This window comes from Radiomyces spectabilis, assembly GCF_025331425.1.
Source record: "Radiomyces spectabilis strain NRRL 2753 chromosome Unknown BYT42scaffold_4, whole genome shotgun sequence".
NCBI classification, from domain to species: domain Eukaryota; kingdom Fungi; phylum Mucoromycota; class Mucoromycetes; order Mucorales; family Radiomycetaceae; genus Radiomyces; species Radiomyces spectabilis.
Window position 1 is genome coordinate 807,775 of NW_026251929.1, and position 17,881 is coordinate 825,655.

The 17,881-nt window shown below is 43.9% G+C and overlaps 7 protein-coding genes across 7 annotated transcripts; 4 read left to right on the forward strand and 3 right to left on the reverse strand.

The window, feature by feature from the left end:
* Positions 1-1,323: 1,323 nt before the first annotated feature.
* Positions 1,324-2,308, forward strand: BYT42DRAFT_562615 (uncharacterized protein). Its single transcript, XM_051567490.1, has 4 exons — positions 1,324-1,507; positions 1,586-1,751; positions 1,829-1,888; positions 1,994-2,308. The coding sequence occupies exons 1-4, from the start codon at positions 1,372-1,374 to the stop codon at positions 2,226-2,228; spliced, it is 597 nt and encodes a 198-aa protein (XP_051425151.1). The 5' UTR covers positions 1,324-1,371; the 3' UTR covers positions 2,229-2,308.
* A 1,238-nt stretch (positions 2,309-3,546) lies between these two features.
* BYT42DRAFT_473246 (dual specificity phosphatase) lies at positions 3,547-3,822 on the forward strand (the record flags this gene model as incomplete). Its single annotated transcript, XM_051563584.1, has 1 exon — positions 3,547-3,822. A coding segment is annotated over one exon (276 nt), but the record flags the coding sequence as incomplete, so codon positions are not given.
* A 1,326-nt stretch (positions 3,823-5,148) lies between these two features.
* On the reverse strand, positions 5,149-7,251 carry BYT42DRAFT_562620 (uncharacterized protein). Its single transcript, XM_051567491.1, has 7 exons — positions 7,048-7,251; positions 6,773-6,960; positions 6,510-6,698; positions 6,200-6,416; positions 5,874-6,125; positions 5,757-5,801; positions 5,149-5,700 (listed from the first exon to the last, which is right to left on the reverse strand). Exons 1-7 carry the CDS (start codon positions 7,178-7,180, stop codon positions 5,360-5,362), a joined length of 1,365 nt encoding a protein of 454 aa, XP_051425153.1. The 5' UTR covers positions 7,181-7,251; the 3' UTR covers positions 5,149-5,359.
* A 12-nt stretch (positions 7,252-7,263) lies between these two features.
* Positions 7,264-10,615, reverse strand: BYT42DRAFT_562625 (uncharacterized protein). The gene is made up of 11 exons (XM_051567492.1): positions 10,164-10,615; positions 10,046-10,089; positions 9,809-9,950; positions 9,396-9,734; positions 9,095-9,242; positions 8,950-9,040; positions 8,742-8,880; positions 8,451-8,674; positions 8,143-8,368; positions 7,880-8,065; positions 7,264-7,797 (listed from the first exon to the last, which is right to left on the reverse strand). Exons 1-11 carry the CDS (start codon positions 10,236-10,238, stop codon positions 7,342-7,344), a joined length of 2,070 nt encoding a protein of 689 aa, XP_051425154.1. The 5' UTR covers positions 10,239-10,615; the 3' UTR covers positions 7,264-7,341.
* A 366-nt stretch (positions 10,616-10,981) lies between these two features.
* Positions 10,982-14,473, reverse strand: BYT42DRAFT_632834 (CNH domain-containing protein; the record flags this gene model as incomplete). The annotated part of the gene is made up of 8 exons (XM_051572468.1): positions 10,982-11,184; positions 11,317-11,425; positions 11,494-11,777; positions 11,873-13,426; positions 13,500-13,646; positions 13,710-13,772; positions 13,867-14,160; positions 14,231-14,473. The coding sequence occupies 8 exons, from the start codon at positions 14,471-14,473 to the stop codon at positions 11,005-11,007; spliced, it is 2,874 nt and encodes a 957-aa protein (XP_051425155.1). The 3' UTR covers positions 10,982-11,004.
* Positions 14,474-15,437: 964 nt separating this feature from the next.
* BYT42DRAFT_262196 (uncharacterized protein) lies at positions 15,438-15,846 on the forward strand. Its single transcript, XM_051562760.1, has one exon. The coding sequence runs from the start codon at positions 15,574-15,576 to the stop codon at positions 15,790-15,792; it is 219 nt and encodes a 72-aa protein (XP_051425156.1). The 5' UTR covers positions 15,438-15,573; the 3' UTR covers positions 15,793-15,846.
* A 133-nt stretch (positions 15,847-15,979) lies between these two features.
* On the forward strand, positions 15,980-17,597 carry BYT42DRAFT_643276 (uncharacterized protein). The gene is made up of 2 exons (XM_051572603.1): positions 15,980-16,278; positions 17,013-17,597. The coding sequence occupies exons 1-2, from the start codon at positions 16,149-16,151 to the stop codon at positions 17,267-17,269; spliced, it is 387 nt and encodes a 128-aa protein (XP_051425157.1). The 5' UTR covers positions 15,980-16,148; the 3' UTR covers positions 17,270-17,597.
* Positions 17,598-17,881: the final 284 nt, after the last annotated feature.

Below are 17,881 nucleotides of genomic sequence, written 5' to 3' on the forward strand. Positions count from 1 at the left end.
TGGGTCATTTCCTTTTGACTTCTTTTTGCGATTTCGTTTTGTTGCAGCGTTGCAATGACAATTGCAGAAGAAGAAAACAGATGCAGATAGTTTGTTTTTGTTGATGTGCTTTTTTGAAATTGGCGGGTGTCTTGATGCATTCGTGAAGTGCATTTCTTTTTTTTTTTTTTTTTTTTTTTTTGGTTGTTCTAGCGCGCATCGATGACGGTTCGTAAGCATTTTGTCCAGCCACATGCACGAGGAATTTTTTTTGAGTCTCCGTTCAGTCCAAAGTGGGTGTGGACTAGGTGAGCCATTTCGGATAAACGATTCCGTCCAAACTCCGTTATCTGCACACCATGGAGTTCTCAGGGTTCCAGTGAAAAAAAGAACGGCCCGCCAGCCCATATTTTCGGTGTGCAAATGGTGCAGATAGTTTTCCATATCCGCTCTTAAAGCCTAATTTGTTCTCAGGAGGACGCGGTCGAGAAAGCCGAAAATTTCATTGGGTGCTTTCAAGCTGGTCAATGTCATTAGTGAGTGCTCACTATTGTGTTCATCATTCGTATTCATCATTTCGTGTTCACCATTCGTATTCAACAAATGATCTCATATATTTTACTTTTGCAATTCATCAGGTTCAGCTGAGAAAGGCTCTTCATATATATGATTCCATTGCAGTTCCAAAAGCTTGTTGACGGTGAACTGATGCCACGCTTCAATCATCTTCACTCGCTGTTTGAAAATTATAGCGAAACAGGACACGCAAAAAATAGAGACTCCACAGGCGTTCCATGGATGTCGAACATCCAAAACGAAAAAAGGGAATGATTTTTTTTCAAGACGAGAAGAAAAAGGAAGAAAATACCAAAAAAAATAGACGCACTTATTTTTTTTTCCTCTTTCACAGTGGCCCCTAACCTTTTCACACGGCCGTAAGTGTTGTGTATTGTTGTATGATGGCATGAGCTATGTCATCATGAATAGCCTATTTTCGCACTAAAAAAATAGTGATGCTAGACATGGCAGTCATCTCGTTTCAGCCAAAAGCGTACTTATGCTGTAAAACCAATGATGGCTGCTACATTTAGCTTAATCAATGGCAGTAAGCAACAATCACGCAATAAAATAAAAGTATCCCATTCAGTTGAGCATATCATCATCCCCAAAACATCTCGTTGTTTCCCCTTTTGAGATACGTTGTGTGATTATTTCAGGTATTTCATGCAAAAATTGGGGACTCAAGAAGATAAATGACGTCATGGTGAAAGAAAAATTGACGTGATTGGGTGTTCATGCAAAGGACGGTTTCAGTATAAAAAGGTCATCATCAGACGATTTTTTTCCCACTATTAGCAAAAACACTCTATATCTTTAATATTTTAAAACATCATGTATGCAAACGAAGTTATTGGAGAACCCGTCAAGCAAGATAAGCTTGGTAACGATAAGCCCGTCGAAACCAACGATGAAAACGAACGTCTCAGCCGACGTGAAGCTGCACGTCGAGCCGACGTACGCACTGCTGGTATGTCCGGTCCAAAAATAATAACTTTGATGGATTTTCTTTTTACTAACTCACTGTCCGCATGGTAATTCCAAAAAGTGTCTCCACCTTCTCGACGTGGTCGCGATCGCGGTTTAGAAGCCAGCAATAACGTCTCGTCTAATACAGATGATCTCGGTCACGTTTATGCTCGGGATGAATTGATGGAGCAAAACGTTGAGCGACGAGGACGTCAATTCGATCGTCACAGCGGTACCGGCTTGGTGTAAGTGGTCTGATGGTGGACAATGGCAACGGTGTATATCGCGAACTCTGGCTTTTGAGACTGACTCTTTTTTTTAGTGACTCGGCCAAAAAACTCAAACAAGGTTGGGGCCATTTGGATACCGCACAAGAAGACGCGTAAGTAGAACATTGTGCTGTTAGCATTTTGAACATAATGGGGAGCACTCTTTGAGTAATTAAATCATCTAATTTGTTTCTCGTTTACTTTTGTCCCAAATTCAGTGCCGTGGATTACATGCCGTCAGCCCAAGATCCCGCCGGCGAAGGCATGGCTACACCAAGAGACGATTTCGACACCGACGATGACACAAAGACACTCGATGAGTACAAAAAGTCACAAAAGAATTCGCATGTACCTTCTTTGCCGACGGCTCGTAAGCCGAACGAAGGCGGCGTCGATAAATCACAATTGAAAGATGGAATTCCTCTTCATCGAGAAGATCAAGTGTTGTCTTAAGTGGATATAAAAAAAAGGGATAGTGTAAATGTATTATAACTTTTTCTGGGGGACTCAGATTTTTTTTTTTTTTTTTTTTTTGTAAATGTATAAAATAAAACAAATTTGAAAAAGTTCATGCCGTTATATGGAGATGCGGGAGTGGGTTTGGATGGGTAAAAACGAGTGAACCAATGAAAAGCGATGATGTGAGCAAAAGAGAGACGGTCATCGAGCCACGAAAGCGAATAGCAGCTTAGGGAGTTGGTCTGGAACGGAGGACAAGTGACAGGGCTTGAAGGATTGTATTTGTGATACAGGCACAATGAAGCCAATTTTTCTAATTAACCATCTAGACGAATGATTGGCCAAGCAATTAAAATGAGGTGCATTTATTATCCCGCCGAACAAACTATTAGGTGTTTTTTTATTGATGAATGAATTTTGGGTTCTTTTTTTCTTGTGTTCTTTTTTGGGTGGGTGCGTCTCCCCCTTCTTGGGTTCATATAAATTCATACACTCCCGTCCTATTTACATCTGTTTTATCTTTTTCTTCTCCTTTTTCTTCTTTGCCCTCTCTTGTCTCTTTTCCTTTTTTTTTCTGGTGACTTTTTTTTTTAACTTCAGTTGGACGTGACAAAAAAAAAAAACCTTGTAGCTTTTTTTCTTCTATATTATAATTTCAAATACATCGTTCAATATGACTGCTTCTACTGTTAGTAGTGCGACCAGCCCTTTTACTACCAAGAGCACACCGTTATCGTCTTGTACGGATCGGCCATTGTCGTTGGGATTACCTCCTAGTGCGTCTTCTGGCCTGGCCAATCGAAGACGTAACAACAAAAACTTATCACTGTGTCTCACCAATTCAGCACGCATGTTTGCCCCTGCATCACCCAAATCTGCTGCTTTTGCACGGACACCCACCTTTGATAACATCATGTCACAACATCCCACGGCCAACAACCCATACCTCCAGGGACCCGTCTGCATTATGCCCAAACTCTATTTAGGTGCTGAACATAATGCATGCGATCTGATCCAGCTCCGACAATTGTCCATTCAATGCATTCTCAATGTGGCCGCCGAAGTCCATCATCCTCATGAACACCTGTTTGAACCGCTGGAAGATTTTCTAATTGCACCCACTCCTTCGTTATCCATGACCTCTACCGCCAGTAGTCACGCTTCCAGTCTCCAAAGTACCGCCGCCAATGTCGCCGATCCTCACTCCAAATTGTCTTGGTCTTACAATAGCCGAAAATCTGATGATTCGGCGCCACTGTCAAGTCTCCCGTCCAGCAAGCGAGGATCCGCCGATACCTTGTTTGCAGCTCATATTGGATACAAAAAGTTGCCATGGGATCATCAAGAAGAGAATCTCGCCCATGAATTGAAATACGCTGTGGACGCGGTGCGTCGAGCCATGGATGCTGGTTATACTATCTTGGTGCACTGTCAATGCGGCGTGGCGCGGTCCGCCACGGTGATAATTGCCTTTGTCATGACTACCATGGGCTTGCCCATGTCCGAAGCTTACGATTACGTCAAAGCACGAGCTCCTGCCATTAGTCCCAATCTCCATTTACTGTATCAATTGAGAGAATACGAGCAGTATTTGACGCTGCAAAAATTGACGTCCTCTTTACCGGCCCCTGCCCCGGCTCCCGCTGTACCTTGTTCTTTGGACAACAATGTGGATCATCGTTCTCCTCCTTCTTCTTTCATCTCTTCATGCGGAGACCAAATGAAACCCATTCATGTAAATGAACCGACTCCTTATCAATCGGAGTCGCCCTTGTCTCCCATCCATTCCAAGCTGCTCTTTCGCTCCTCTTCGGCGGGTTTGGCGTCCACATGGAAACGTCGTGTGGCCAAAGCGACACGAGTGTTTGGTCACAAAGCAACCGCCAGCAATACCAAGCCTACGATTCACGGTGAAGAATGGTGGGCTTTAAAGAAGTAAAGCGAGCTTTTGTACTGTATTACACCTTCCCCTCCCTCCACACTACATGAATATTCCCATTTTGAAAACATATCCCCTTTATACTCATTTTGATTGTATGCAGTTAATTCATCTTTTTTTTTTCTCTTTCCTACCTTCTTGTTGTCCATTTAATTACATTCATTTCTCTTTTCCTTCTTTCCCCTTTTTTTTTTCCCGGCTGTATCATTGTTTCAGGCCGCCATTCATCCCATCGCATCTGTAGATAAGTAAACATATCTCATCAGTTTTTTTCCCCGTTTAAACGTTGTATAAAAATGAAAGAAAAAAAAAGGAAATCTGTGGATAAACCAATCTTGATAAACAACCTTGGATCCTTTTCTCCATAATCGCTTTTACTTCTTCATGTACTTTTGAATTGGCCGAGCCATTATTGTTCTCTGTAAACAATGCCGGATTTGATGAGTTATGTAATCTATTAGAGATATGAAGTCATTGTTGCAAAGCAATGTCGGATCGTGTCATGTCTGCTTTCCAATGGTAGTTAGTGATCAACTTGGCATGAGGTTATGATGTCGATATGATTCATCGGTATATTGTAGTGCAAATGGTGTATCTATGAATGGCGAAAAAAATTAGGATTTTTTTTAATTCGGGTTGCACGGAGAAAGATGAAAAATAAAAAGATGCAGTAATTTCCTTGCTGCATTGCGATTGGCTTACTGTTTGAATAAAGTTTTACTTTTCTTCCTCCCCTTCCGCTTGTGGAATCATTGAACCAGCGAGAATTTCTTCAAATCAACACCTTTTGCATAACATGGACTGTATCATGTTCATACTTTTCAGGTACATCATTGGATCCTCCTGCTACCACAGCTGGAGAAGGACGTCGGTCATGTCGTTCACCCAAAGCAATAGCAATTAACAAAAATCTATAAAAAGGTGATAACAAGGTTACATCAATGCGCACTGTGCAACCATTCTGCAAAGTTCTTTCGCAAACTTTCCCCTGGATCTTTTTATTCCGCATAAATGAGTGGATTCGTTATACAAATTAGACCATGAAAATGTTGGGGGAAAAGAAAAAAAAGAAGGCTGGATGCAATGCCCAATTGCATGAATGAATTCGGATATGGGAATCGTGCATCTCGCCTGGTATGGTGTTGATTGCAGCCACCGGATGATTCATCATGGGCATTGTCAGGATTTAGAGGTGAGGGCCTGAGGAGGACAGATCATCCATTGGGTAATACTGAAATTTGGTTTGACGATAGTAACGACGATACAACACAGCCATTGCGATCATAACGCCAATGGCGAACACTAAAGCACCAAAGGATACCGGCGGAGGCTGAGGAGCGGAAGAGCGTAACTGATCAAAGAAATTGCGATAAACGCAGATATCCCCCATAATCGTATCGGCCATGCCATGACAGGTTGGATACGTTTCCTTGGTAATCAATCGACTATCATCTTGCTTGGCGAAATTGCGAAGCCACACGTATTGATGATAAGGACTATACCCAGGATACACCATATGAATAACATCTAACCGTCCCCATCAGCTCGGAATTCTCGGAAATAATGCTCAGTATTGCTCAAACCTCTTAATGCAAGATCCGGACGTGCCGCCGAACGCTGGGGCCAATCTATAAGGTCGCCAGAAAGAGAAAGATCAGGTGTCAATGCATGCCCAAATTTGCCAATTTCTTCTTTCTTACCAGAGTAGCCCATATCGTCTGTCAATCCGTCGGTGCGATGTAATGTTTTGCGAGTGATAAAGGACTGATTGTAGATATCAACATTGGCATCAGTAAAGCCGGCCAGTTTCAGCCAGTCATCGTAGTCTTGGTCTTGGGTTACGGTAAGAGAAGACACATCGATGACGCAGTCGGCGTTACGCAAATCGGCATGGAATTCTGCCACTCTATCTGAATTCTCAGAAGACGATTTGGGTTGTACCAGAGAAGCACCTGTTGAGCAAGAAAAAAAAATGGCAGGTATCATTATATTATCCTTCAGGGGAATAAATGCTCATCAACATTACCTGCGTCCGCTACCAATTGTGCATAAAATGGATCCTTCAGCAGTGACCATGTTTTCTTGGAAGAATCGTACATTGTCCATGCTACATTGCGTGGATGTGGAGCTCCGATCAGGTTGGTTTGGTGGCAAGAATACCGGTTGACAATATCTGCGAATATTTTATCCGCGGTTTTCTCAAGATCAAAGAATAAGGCAATATAGACCAGCCATGAACCTTTCTACAGTATCATTGAATCGATTAATCACGGTTGACATGATGAGCGAAGGGAATTGCGAAAAATAAAGAAGACGAGGCGGTTTCCCTTTTTTACCTGCAACGGTGTGAGTTGATCGTTGTCTGCATTGAATCCCACCGATGGCATCTCGCTTTTTTCAGCATGAATCGAACGAAGAACGAGATCCGGTCTGACCGATGTGTTGTCGGTCAAATTGGCATAGCAAGGTGAAGTCACTTCCTGAGACTGCTTGATCTGCACCACTTTATCTTGTTGTCCCAGCAACTAGATCAACATCGAAAAAGGTGAATACACGATCTCCATGATATCTTAACCCAATTGATCCCGATCTATCCTACCTCGATAAATGGTAACGCGTCCAGCGCACCGTCCACTGCGACGTGAGCCACAGGGATATTGATAACGGCCGTGAACTCGGCATCGTCTTTCAGAGTCTGTCCACAACACACAAGAGCGTAGGTTTCATTCCAAACATGGTTACGCACGACTTTATACCATGAACGGTATTCCACCGAAAACTTGCCCGCTAATGCCACGATATAAGAAAAAGAGGACAACGAACAGAATGTTGTGACATTGAATGAAATCGAGGTCATGGTTGACATGGACGTACCAAGTGCATTATCGAGGGATGTTTCTTCAAAGCGAGGAATGGTAGTGTCAAATTCGTTGGTCTGACAGTATCCACCGAGAGTTAGGAATGCTGCAAGCAGCAGAGGCATTCCCCAAAGAAAAGATCGGGGCATGAGCTGCAAAGGAAAAACAATATCAAAGAAACGTAAAAAAAAGAGATAGACAACAGCACAACCAATAAAAAAAATATTAACGAATTAAGATGAGAGGTTACACGGTGATTATCAGTATGTAGAAATACAGTAGCACTTTCTTTTTTTTTCTGCTATTTATTTTATTTTCGAGTGCCAAAGGTGGGTTCATTGATTTGAGCACATGCGAGTTTATCTGCTTTGAGTTCAAACAGCAAGGTACGAAGGAACGCTTGTTCGTATTTGGAATTTTCAAAAACAGCTGTCAAACTTTCGGAAGGACAACGCAAAAAGTTGGGAGCAAACACCATGGCCAGATTGGACACGTTCATCAGGGTCTCCTTGATCACCTCGGGCGCGGTAAACTCTTGCAAGAAGCTAATCATATACAGCACAATGCGCCGATTGAGTTCCGGCAACTTGTTCACAATCGCAATAGCTTGATCAGGCTGATCCGAACAGGCAATACACTCATCGTAGTATTCCGTGCCGATCAACGGCTCGGACAAATCGCGCAACCAATATTTCAAAAGTGATGCCGGGACATTGGGATCCGTGATATCTGTCGCATCATAACGACCATTCTCAATTCGTATACGCTAAACAGGAAAAGAAAAGAGAAGAAAATGAACATTCTGTTTTCGTTCAATAAAGGTCTAGCTTCTATTTCTTTTGGCTTACCAATTCGGTGACTGCATCCGCGTCGCCAGGAACACGGAAAATTCCTTCCGAGTGTTGACCGTTCAATTGATGCACCGTGTCGGCCAAGAAGGGCACAATGCGTGGTATCTTTAATGCATCTTGCGACTGTAATCGCATAATGAGGTCCAACGATTCTCCAAATACCGATGGTTTGAAAGGCGCTTCCTGTGAATTGGGAGAGGTCAGTTCACCGACATATTATAATCAAATATGAAGGTTTGTCCATGCTCAATGATTCTTACCTTGGCACGTTCAATTTCCGCCGCGGTGAGGACTTTGCCTTTGGCGCCACGAAGACAAATGCGTTTCAACTTGTTGGTGACATGGTGACTGAAAACATTGACCTGGTTGGCCTGAAGGTGATGATGCTGTTGGATGAAATTGAACAGATACGACTCGAGGTTTTTCGACGGCGGGAACGTCACGCTGATCACGCACAGAATTTCCCATCCCTTCTTGATACTTTCACTAGAAAATCATCATGAAAAAAAAGTATTACTATGGAGATGTGGGGGGCCAGATCTGTGTGGCAAATCTTTTTTTTTCTTACCCTTTGGGATTGCCGTTCAACTGTCGACAGAGTTGGACGTAAATTTCATCGCGCATTTGTCCTTTGGTGATGCCGCAACTCAGAATCGTTTGCATTTCTTCGATTTCGTTGGATCCACGCGGTCTTGGCCGCTCTCCCATGATGATCTGAATCAATTTGAAGCATCGAAGTGCATCCTTGTAAAGATCCTTATTCAACATAATCAACGGTTGACGTATCGAATCCTAATCAAGACCGATGAGTCAATCTGTCGGAGCTAACACGTATATTCCATCGCAAAAGGATCTTTACCTTTGTCCATTGCAACATTTGATTCATGGGTACACGACGTCGAAAGAGTCCTCGTTTATGGGTAGCAAAGTATTTTTTGGCAAAGCCGTCAATGGCGAACTGATTAATATCTTGTTGTAGACTTGTAGGTAATGATTTCCTTCCATCATAAGTGATCCAAAATAAGCAAAAAAAGCCAACCACACCGAAAAAGCCAACCTTCACTTACTTGGAATCACCGGTCTGAGCCAGCGGACCGATGTAGGGAGGATGTTGGACCGTCGGTAGTTTTTTCAATGGGCTGACGGCAGTTACTGTTTCTGTTGGCCAGTGAGTCTTTGTTCCTATGACAATCGATGGAAAATAAGCTTTACCTGGATTGGTGGCCGGCGCACTGACCGCTACCGAGTTACGATTCATCATACCACCTGCACCAAACTTGTAAGGTCGTGTGAGACTGGAGAAAGCCGACTCTATCGACGCACGCGATTTGGCAAAATTCGTCAATCGCGAGGAATCGGCCTAGAGAAAAAAATATATATATACCACCATCAAAAATAAAAAAGGTTACTATCGTTGCGGAAATGGAGTGAACCACGTTGTCATTTTTTTTTTCCCAAGACAACAGTTGCTCCCCCCCCCCTTTTTTTTGGATCCGTTTGGCGCGTGTTTTACCTGTGGTCGTATACTGGGTCTCCTTAATGGAGCGGGAAGTTTACTGGAAAGAGAGAAATTAAACATGCTGGAAGGCGTGACGATGTGGTGCGGTTTGTCTTTTGGGATATCATCGTCGTTCATAATGGGAAGGGTGGATTTTTTCCCACTTTCCGAGGCTGACCGTTGCAGTGATGGTTGAATTCGGCCCTGATACGAAGCAAGGTCAAGCGATCGACTGTGCCGTTTGGTAGAAGGATCCAAGGGTCCAGCCCCAGGATCGAGTGAATTAAAAGGCGAGGGGGAAGAAGGTGGTGGCGGGGAAATAGGTAGAGACATGTGCCTGGCAAACGTAGAAGCCTATTTTGCACGTTGTTTCCATGATCAATTTTTTTTATCTCTTTTAGCTGGCCCACAAAAAATTAAAAACCCACCTGAATTTTGGTCAAACACAATACTTGTCCTTGGCTAGGTGGAGTCCATACGGTAGTGTTGGTTTTCGAGTGGTAATAGTAAGGTAACCGATTCTTTTCATCCCATAATTCCCACCAATCTTCCTCGGCGTTGGCAAGCTTACTACACATGTATCATCCATTTCGTCAGTTCCCATGGTGAGCGATCCTTAATAGAAATGCATTAATCGAAAAAAAAGAAGGTTTCAATTGTCTTACGTCAAGCCCGCACTCGGAGTTTGCCAAGAGCATTCACCTGTAATCTAAGGCAACCCATCTTGCTGATTAGCATGCTGCATTTGGTATTCATTCACTCGTGTGTTTTCGGGGTCATTACCACGTTGGCGTAGAAGGAATGATTCAATTGAGGATCGACAAGTTCAACCCAGTCATAACTCGTCGTCGTCGCCATGAGAGTTCGCCAAACAGTTTTATATTACTAGACAACGGATAGTGGGTAAATGCACACACACAATAAAAAAAAAGACAAGGAAAAAAATTAGAGGGGTATGAATAATGGCGGATAAAGACGGATAAGGAAACAAAAAAGAAGAAAATAGGTGTGTTGTAAAAGAGAAAAAACCACTATTTATATTAACACTTGCTGAGAAGGGAACTCAAAACGCAAGAAATTAAAAATGAAAGATGCGCGGGCGAAAAGAAAGAAAGGGAGAAAAAAAAAAGAATACAAAAAAAAGGGAGAGTTAAAAAATCAATGAACTAGACAAAACGGAAGAACAAGGAGACTCAAAAAAGTTCAATTGATGTAAATAAAGAAGCGAGTAGACCCACCACTGTTTTTTTTTTCTTTTTCTTTGATTCATTATCCCTTTTGTATTTTGGCTTTCTTTTTTTTTTGGCTGCTCTCCAAAGATGGATTTGTGCTACATTCAACGGTGAAAATTCCACCTCTCTTGCTTGGGTTATGGTGGTACAGCCTCTCTAAAAGACGCACTTGCTAATCATGGCGAGTGAAACACGACGCATGGGGAAGACGCTAAATTTGGCGGAGAGGCAAAAAAAAGAGTCAAATCACCAACATGACTACAGCAACAAATTTTTTTTTTTTCCTTTTATTCCCATTTATACACTGACGACCGCGAAAATGCCCATTGCCAATAGAGATGAATGAAAATGATTGAGGTCGGCTGTTGGTGTTTTTTTATTATTGATGTTGGTTAGGATCGACGAGGATGGCTGGTGGGGACCCGCTGTGGGTTGAAGGATAGATGAAATATATGCTGCATATCAGATCGCTGACTGTGGGTCATGCACAAATGAATCACTGGTGTTTCTCCACCGCCATTGTAATAAGTGAGACGAATATTTTCACCGGGAATAATTTGCACCAGTTCACCCTAAACAAAAAAAATGAAATACCAAAAGTGAGCAAGCCTTATCATACATTTATGGTCTGCTTTCCCACCCGTCCACCAACCCCCATTTGCGCCTAATTCTAGTCTTTAAAAGGAAAAGTGCGAGAGACTTACCGTATCCACATGACGGACTTCAATAAATTGCTGATCCACAGCAATCACATATGGATGTTGATAAACAATATGATCAGGATTGCCTTCCCATTCACACAACAAGGGTGATCTACAACAAAAACCATTTTGTCAATAACCATTCATGTTGGCTGTTTAAAAACCACTCGGTTGACTTACCGTCCTTCGCCTCGTTGGACTAGGGAACCATTGCGATTATTGACATAGAATGCAAACTTGTTGTAACAAAGCAAGAATTTGTCTTGGATACGGTACATGGCCAACGGCTTCAGGTGTTCATTATGACGTTGCACAAAGTTGAACTGAGGGTCTTCCGAATCAGGAATGTCACGTCCAACACTCAGATTCTCAGGATCAATGATCTCAAAGCCTCGTTCACACACCACATTCAACTTGGCCTTTAGGAAATGGATGTTGCTTGCATCCGCACCCACATAAAATTCCTGTAAACATAAAACGTCAGAACCAAAAAAATCAACTAACGAGAGCCCATCGGGGGCCCGTCGTTCCCTTTTTAGAACTTTTTCTTCTTTGTTACCTTGTACTTTTCAAACCACGACAAACTGGATCGTTGGCCGAGGAAGCCGGTGCGTTGGGTTAAATACTTGTGGTTCTTTGGATCGCGTAAATCGCAAATGGGTTGAAGGGCGGTAAATACGCTAGAGGTATTCTTCTTCTTTTTGTATACCAAAAGATCGCGGTTGTTGCAGAAGCCTTCCTGGAAGAAACTCACATGCTGAGCCAGTTCTTGCGCAAGTCGTTCCGGCGCTTTGGTATTGGTGGGCGAATTCAATGCATCCACAGGGTAAGCGCGTAACGCTTTCTCCGACAACACAAGAAGAATGTGATGTTTCTCCAACACCGCCAATTGTTTCACATTCTCACATGCAATCACCCTTCGCACGTTGCTCTGGCCAACCGTCTTGAAGTATACACCGATATCCGTACCGATGGCTACTTTGTATTCGTTGTTGATCGTCACAAAAGGCACGGAACAATTCACTCGACCATGACCGTTGGCGGATCCCGTCGATCCAACGTATCGGAACGACGAATCATCCAATGTACGTAGTTCAAACACATCATTTTCGCCTTGTCGTTTCCGTAGCGCCGCTTTCGCGTCCTCAATCGCCTTGATCCATGCTTGTTTTTCTTCCACCGAAGAACACGCAAAGTTGTACACGCCACCACGCTGACCCAAATGATGCAATGTCAAAGACACGTTGCTCGCCATACTTTGCATCATATGCGAACTGGACGCACTTGACAGTTGCGACTTGGATGTGCTGCCAAAGTAATCGTTGCTACCCTGAACAAACAGCATTTGCAAAGGAATCGGTCGTTTCCAGATGCGATATTCCTCTCCATTGCTCGTCTTTCTCGGCTTGGTCATCAGGAGCACATGGTCAAACACGAAACCGTGGATATCGGATTTTTCCGTCACTTCAATACCGTTACTGCGTCGTTTCAGATCGGCACGATGATACAATTTGCGGTGCGGATCTGCTAATTGCAGATCATGGAATTCTCCCTGTTTGCATGTCAGCGAATCGTTGATCTTGAGGATCTCGAGGCGCCGTTTAGTGATTTCAGCTTGTTGATCCGCCCGTGCAGCGACCTCGCGAATCATTTCCTGACAACGTACCAGGTACGCGTAGTCAGGATGATCCTCATCGGTCTTTTTGATAATGGCTCCCAACAGCAACGGGTACCGCTGCATACGGGACACCGGGTTGAGCAAAAAATGACGGAAGGCAAGACGTCGCATGCGTTCATGTTTCTCTGTTTCTGTCAAAAATCGCTGGAATTCCGGATTCGCTTGGCATTCCACCGCCACAATGTACTCGGCTAACGACACATGTGGACTGTAGGTCGTAAACGGTTTTTCGAAATACGCAAAGTGCTGCACAAGGATATCGCCGATCATTGGAACACATTTTTGATCGTACCGATGCTGCAACTCCAAAAGATCCTTGAACAAGGCCGCACTGATTTCCCGCAATTCTTCGTAATTATTGAATACTTCTCGCACAAAGTGTTTACGGCGACGGGGTTCAATGATATTGGATTCCAGTAATGGGCACACAATCAACTAGGCATATCCAATCGCTGTTCAGTCAAGCTTGTTTTCCTTGTCATGGGTTTTCTTTTATTGCACTACTCACCTCATGCAAGGTATCCAGATCGTTGCGATAGACTTCTTCCGAGTAGATCATTTCATTGATGGCCTCCTGCCGATCACGTTCTCGCTTACTTACACTTTCAAGCAGTTCTCTTGGCACTCGTTGAGCCCATGCCGTATGCGGATATGACTAAATCAAACCATCATTAGCGTCATCATCCTCTAACAGCCACTATCATCACTCCATGCTTACCGTATTGGCTTCAATCGATGTGGTCGATCGAGTGGATGTTTGACGCATTAATGTCACGTTTGTCTTGAAAAAAGAGTGAGATGACGTCTGCTCGTTGTGTTGATCACCGTTGATAGATACTTGGATAATAGCTTACCATAAACTCCTTCTCAAAGACTTCTGGTTTGTTGGGACAGTGGGGAGCATAACAGCCGCCTTCCTCGGGAACACAGCCATAGGTGTAACACTTTGTTAAACTGGTGAACACACCCACAGGGATATCCGTGGCGGAGGCGTCTTCATCAAAGGTATACACTTCGTCAGGAGAGTTGTACACTGTTCCCTTGATCAGCGATTTTTGGGAATAGTGAACCGGCTGAAACAATGAGGGTCGACAATGCATCAATGCATTCGCCACAGTAATACAGTACTCGTCTGGAATTTTTTCGCCAAGAATCGCTCGCAATACAGTCTAGGGAATTCCCGTTAAATTCTCCCGTCTTTTCTATATCTAGTTTTTCCTATTGTTTCTTTTTACTTACCACGGCTTCCTGGCCTGTAAATGACTCTGGGTATTCGTTGGCACAAAACAGTTCTCGCACATGCTCCAAAGCCTTGATTCGCTGAATAAATTGCTTGGATAACGTAGAGAGCAAGGAAGGATCGTCTTCTTTTGGTGGTGCGGAACGAACAGGCGGGGTCACTGAAGGCGGCGGTGGAAGGTGATCAAAAATACGATCTTGGGATAATGAGGATGACGGATGTGGCGGTGGAGGTGGTGGCATGGAGTTGAAATCGTCATCTTTTGGTGGAACGGGAGGTGGCACCTCTGTCGGATAGCCTCCGTGAGCAGGAGCGAAAGGTGGTGGGGGTGGAGGAGGCATAAAATCTTCATCGTCCGAATCTGGCGAGACAGGAATAAAAGGAATCTCTTCTGGATCGTCCGGGTTGTCGGTATTAATAGGCGTAGGTCGTGCATGGTATTTAGGACGTTCGATCGTGTTGATGAAATTATTGCGTAGAGAAGAGGTCGTTCTTCGATGTTGATAGTTGGTAGGTGGGTAAAAGGACTGATCCATCGAGGAAGGCGTGGAAACGGCACTGGCGGTTTGCTGAACTTGCGAAGGCCGATAAGTGCTGATATAATCCTGAGAACTGGGTCGGGAGTAATCCGACGGCGGGTACGACGGTGACGGATCGTACGAATATCCTTGTTCGTCGTGGGGCAAGATGGAAGGTCGAGCGGGAGGCGACCCCGGTGGCGACGTATGACTCTGACTCTGACTTTGACCTTGGTAGTCCAATGGTGGGTATACTTGAGCGGCAGGAGGTCCCATGGCGTAGTTATTGGGCGTAGGCATGCGGTAAGACGAAGAATTGGAAGCGATAGGCGCGGGAGCTTGCGAAACCGGTTCGATGTAAGCTTGTGATTCGTACGACCTACCCGGGACCGGGGGTGGCGCGGCAGGTGAAGGAAAATAACCCGAAGAAGGAGGAGGAGGATAACCATAAGTGTACGACGACGTATCATACTGATAACCATAATCCGGCATGTCATGGCTGCTATGCGATGCCGTGCGATGATGCATGGTTCCCGTTCCCGGCATCGTCATGTAATACTTGTTGCTACTTTCCTCACTGTTGTCCACCAACGTTTTCCCGTAATGTCCAGAAAACGATGACGACGGCTCGTGATAATAACCATGATATCCATTCACATCAGCCTATCAATTGTGTCCCTGGCAATATTAGCTCCTTGAATCTCGGCTTTCAGCAATGAATGAGGGAAAGAATACAATACATTGGGTGGCAAAGCATATCCAGGGCCTGTGGAACGGCTCTGTCCATACTGCCCTGCTGTCGGCATAGAATCGCCATGGTTTGAATGACCCGTATTGAGTTCATCCAGAAACGAATTGACGTCGTGCATGAGGCCGTGAAGGCTGTCAGCGGGAACATCGCTTTCGTAATTGTATCCCCGTTGCTGACTCGACATGAAAGACGACTAACCCAAAGACAAAAGGGACAACCGATCATAATTAGAATCCATTCTGAGTACACTGGACCATCCTGCGGTCCAATCGCATTACTGCCATATCCCTAAGTTTTTTTTACCTATTGGATAACTGGAACAGAAAAATAAAATAGGAAAACGGCCACACACCAACAAAAAAGTGGGCTCAGCTGAGGACGAAAAAAACCTAATACATAAATCACAACTCCGCCAATGGCGTGATGTCATTTTTATTGAGCTGAGAAAGTTATTTTTCGGGTGCCGTCATCCTTTCCTGCACAATTGTTGCGTTTCTGCTTGAATCTATATAATTAAAATCTTTGGCATCCATTGCACAGCGGGTGTACGGCTTGTTAAGACAATATTTTGTGAACAAATAAACCCCCAGTATGCGTTCTCTATACCGCCATTTCTTTTTTGCTATCAGTTTCTACGTAACGTAAGTCATGTCTGTCCGTCAAAGCGATATCACTGCTGCTGTTGTTCAGCCTGTCGGTCCCTTTTCCGCAGACTCCCCTGCTGTCATCTTGCGAAAGCATGGTGATATTGCTTGCTTCATCAAAGAACAGAATAGTGGTAATATATTTCCTATCGTGAACATGTGCAGGGGCAGCGTCTCCATGATGATGTGAATGAGACCTTGTGTTTGTGGCGTCTGCGAATTGAAGAAACTGGCTATTTATGCAAATGCGACGCTGTTGATGGTGGGTGGTCGATGTTGGCCTTCATGGGCACATGACAGAGTGAGGTAAGTTGAAAAGCACGATGCTTTGTCATAGCTTAAGATTAGTCCTATTTTTTTTTTTTTCAAACCAATAAATAAGCTCGGTACAGCTTTTGAAGAAACATCTCTGCTATTGTATACATTGGGCGCCTCGTATAATACAGTGAAGGCATGTCACTGGCAGAAAGCCATATTTTTTCACCATTATTGCCAAATCTTGCGTGGGTTGCTTAGTGCATTCCACAAAATCCAGCCGCAAATAAACAAATAAACACTGTGCCGTTGCTGCGTGCCTATTTTTCTTCCCTCTCTTTCCGCTCTTCTTCATCTTTTAAGGTATGTGTTTTGGCTATTTCTATAGTTCAATACTATTACTGGCGCGTGTGTCTTACCTTATCAATAGTATTATCACACGACGCTATCACCAACTCGGTCATCCGTTCTGTTGAAGACTTTTGCATCTGAATGCTCTACCGTCTTCATACTTCCGCAGGATGTGCTTGCTCAAATTTATTGAGAAACAAGAAGCCAAGTATCGCTGTAAGTTCCTCAGGGTCCATCGAGCCCCATCCTTTTTTTTTTGTAGTTATCACGAATGCCACCGGGAAACTAAATTATGTATCTCAGGCAAGAAGCGCCGCACTTGCCCCTATTCGCCGTGGTTGCACGGCCACAATTTCGGCTTCATTGTTCGCTGCCGACTATGGTCATGTGAAGGTGACCTATCATTGGAAGGACGACGGCCATAACCTTGGAGGACTGCTTACTGGCTCGCTCAACCCTAACCTTCTAGATCGATTATATGACGAGCAGGTGCAGTACAACTTTACTGGGCTAAAATGAATGAGATGCTTCGTATGAACAACGCTACGTTGACGAAGATAAAACAATCTTCCATGTGACTTTGAATGTTGGGCTCTTGTCTCAGAAAGCTTTTTCGATCGGCTACACGCACGATACAACATGATGCAACGAACTTGGAAGAAGAAATTACAGCTTAAAACGTCCATGTGAGTTTGGCTTTGTGGCCGCAGAAGACCGATCACGATTGTTTCCTCATGCTATTTGACGGTCGATAATTGTTTTCAAGAGTTAATGGCAGGTTTGGGGTGAGTGTATAGATTGGGTCATTTCTTTATAACAGCAAAGTCTTCGAAATAAATAAATGTCCAAATACCGCTTCTCAAAAAGCGGTTAATTTCTATTTGTGGATGGATGTATGGATCTACACATAACACCTCCAAATTCCTCAGTGGCAAGAAAGCATTTTATACCATTGCGGCTCAAATGCCCGGGGATTGGAAGGTATGCCGTTGATATGGATGCTGAGTACCCTTTCAATGTACCCCATCGTAAATGCTGGTTGAAACACGGCCATGGGTCAAATCCAGGCAGTTATAATCGATAATGATGGTAGCTAGATCAGCAGAATTCATTCTATGTCGCTCCTCCTAC